This window comes from Juglans regia, chromosome 15 (assembly GCF_001411555.2).
Source record: "Juglans regia cultivar Chandler chromosome 15, Walnut 2.0, whole genome shotgun sequence".
Taxonomy (NCBI): Eukaryota; Viridiplantae; Streptophyta; class Magnoliopsida; order Fagales; family Juglandaceae; genus Juglans; species Juglans regia.
In genome coordinates, this window is record NC_049915.1 from 13813160 (window position 1) to 13815934 (window position 2775).

The following is a 2775-nucleotide window of genomic DNA, read 5'->3' on the forward strand; positions in this document are numbered from 1 at the left end:
GGGCTACAGCTACACAGTTCCCTCCCAGCACATGAGGCCCCGCAGCCCCCCGGCCTACTCTGGAAGAAGGTTGGCGGGGCACGAGGACCAGGTCCCATCCAAATTCATCACGCACAATGCCCACCCAGTCTGAGCCTACACCCAATCACCCTCGGCCCACCCTATAATGCGCGGCTCCCCAGTAAGTGTACGTTCCTTTCTTCCTACGCACGTCTTCATCACCCATTTATCAATTTCCCAGAGACGGAGTAGCACTCCCATCGTCACCCACCAACCGTTTGTGGGGTCGCCCCACCCAGTGATAGAGCCCCCCCCGCACGCCCCACGACAAACCGACCTCTCTCAGTTGTCACGCCCAGCTCGTATGCGCGCGCGTGGCCCCGGACCCAACTTCGCATTCAAACCAAGATGCCCGTCCCCGTCGACGGCATGGAAGATCTTCCGCATGGCACTGACTGATTTTCTCACTGCTCTTCTCTCGTGGGTCCATCACAATTTACCCAATCTAACCCACTCATGGCATCCGTACACACTTCCTTCCACCCAGATTTTATAAAACAACGACGTGGCGCATTCCGAAGCCCTGTGTTATGACCCATAATTTAAGCCACTAATTAAAAAGATTAGTGGATAGAGCTTGGGATTTAATATTTATGGCAAACCAAAACCAATCTCTCTCACTCTCCTCTGCTCTCTCCATTTCCTCTATATTTCGATCATTTCCATTCGAATACATTGACAACCGGACGCTTACAAAATTACATAGAGTTAGTAAAGCAACACAAGCGATCAAGCTCAAAACATCAAACACCTTCTGAATTCCATCAAAATAAACCCAGAAACAGGGAAAAAAAAAAAAGGAAACTAAAAAAGGATATCAACAATTTACATAGAAAATCAGTCCTATGAATAATTCCATATAGCCCCTCTTTGATTTTGTTTGATTTTTGTTTTTTTCATAATAGTTAAACGTGTGAGAGAGATAGAGAGAGATTTACGGGAGATATAGAGTTGTGTGGTCTTGGTCGGTCCATTGACTCTGACTCCAGTATGCTTGATCAACAGCGTTAGAAAGATCGAACAGACCTTGATCCCCACTCACTTGCCAATCCCACGATCCGAATCCTCCACCACTTGATCTGTTTTGCTGCAAGGATGATAGATCTACCTGGACCGTCTGATCCAGCAGATCACCCGTGATCTCATCGCCAGCCCTCGTCACCTTCTGCTGCTGCCACTGTTGCTGTTGCTGCTGCTGCTGTTGATTTTCTTGAACCTCATGACGATCGTGGCTTTGTTGATTCAACCTAAACGGATTGATGTCCGAAACAGAATTGAACCCAAAAGGCAATGCCTCGTTCGACGCCGTAATCAGGCTCGTGAAGCTTCCGATCTCCGAGAATATCCCGCAGTCGGAACCTTGTTCCAACTGCAACCCCGGTTCGAAACTAGGGTTCGATATGAACAACTTGGAGTCGTGGAGGCTCAGCAGATTCGAAGATGAGCTTAAAGAAGGCACCTCGGTCACCGCTGAGACAGCCTCCGTGGCGGTGTTGGTGTTTGTGGCAGTGAGACTGGAGCTCTCGCTGCTAGAATTCGAGTTAGTCTTGCGCTCTCGCTGCTGCACCTGCTGCTGCTGCTGCGGAGTAGATGCATCGGAGGAAGCCGACTTAGGCTTGGAACGCTTGGCCTTACGGCAACCACCGCCGACCGGGACGTTTCGAAGGACGCCGCCTTTAGTCCAGTATCGGCGGCAGCTCTTGCAGAAGTGGCGGGGCTGGGAAAGGTTGTAGTTGTTGTAGTAGCAGAACTTGGTGTTGAGCGAATCGCACCGTGGGCACTTGAGGGCCGCCTGGTGATGGCCCTGTTGCGGGTGGTGATGGTGGTGATGATGTGGCCGCCTCCGGTCCCCGGTTCCTCCTCCTACACCGCTACCGCCGCCGGTGACAGTTCCGAATAACCTCCCGCCCCCTCCGATCGAATGGATGTCTTGCATTTCCGCTCCGCAACCCTAGCACGCCTAGAAACCTCAACTTTTTCACCCAAGATCTTTTAGAACAACAACGCCGGAGCCAAAAAAAAAAATGGCACCCAGCAATAGAACTTTCTGATTAAATTCTCAGGAGAGATTTTGTTTTCCCGGTAAAGCGCTATCACAGTGGCTGACTGTGACTGGGAAAGTTCTTTCTCACAGTTTTATGTGCATGTGTGGGAGAGAGAGAGAGAGAGAGAGAGAGAGCGCGCGCAGAAAGAGTTTCTCTCTAAACACTCTGACAAATATCGCTACATATGTTCCAACTCCCCCTGCGCAATTACCACTAAGCTCCTGCGAACTTAGAAAATGCCAACGATGCTCAATTATTCATAATCGAAGCCGTCGCCGTAAGCATGGTTTCACTGTGTAAGTGTGAACAAGGGAGATCAGCCGTCCACGTTGACGGCAGAGAGGCACGGAGAGTTCTCGTCCACAAAATAGGGTTGTCGGCTACACTAACGTTATCTGGTGTAAATTACAGTTAGGTCCACCACGCGCCACGTCGCTGACTCAGGCACTCATTCCTGACAATTTCGGGTTCTGGTAAACCATGGTTGTTTTACGTTTCCGTACCATTGAATCTGACCATGCTAATCTGTAAGTACTGGCAGTCATGGATTGTTAAAAACAATATTAAAAGTCCGAGTATGATCTATCTTTATTCTTAAATAAAAGGAAAAATATATTTTAAAATTTATATAAAAAAATTAATTTTTTAATAATAATTTTTTTTTTTTAAA

At 48.4% G+C, this 2775-nt stretch overlaps 1 protein-coding gene across 1 annotated transcript; it reads right to left on the minus strand.

Annotated features, from left to right (window-relative positions):
- Nucleotides 1-789: 789 nt before the first annotated feature.
- LOC108980062 (dof zinc finger protein DOF5.4-like) lies at nucleotides 790-2331 on the minus strand. Its single transcript, XM_018950878.2, has one exon. It carries the CDS (start codon nucleotides 1994-1996, stop codon nucleotides 995-997), a length of 1002 nt encoding a protein of 333 aa, XP_018806423.1. The 5' UTR covers nucleotides 1997-2331; the 3' UTR covers nucleotides 790-994.
- Nucleotides 2332-2775: the final 444 nt, after the last annotated feature.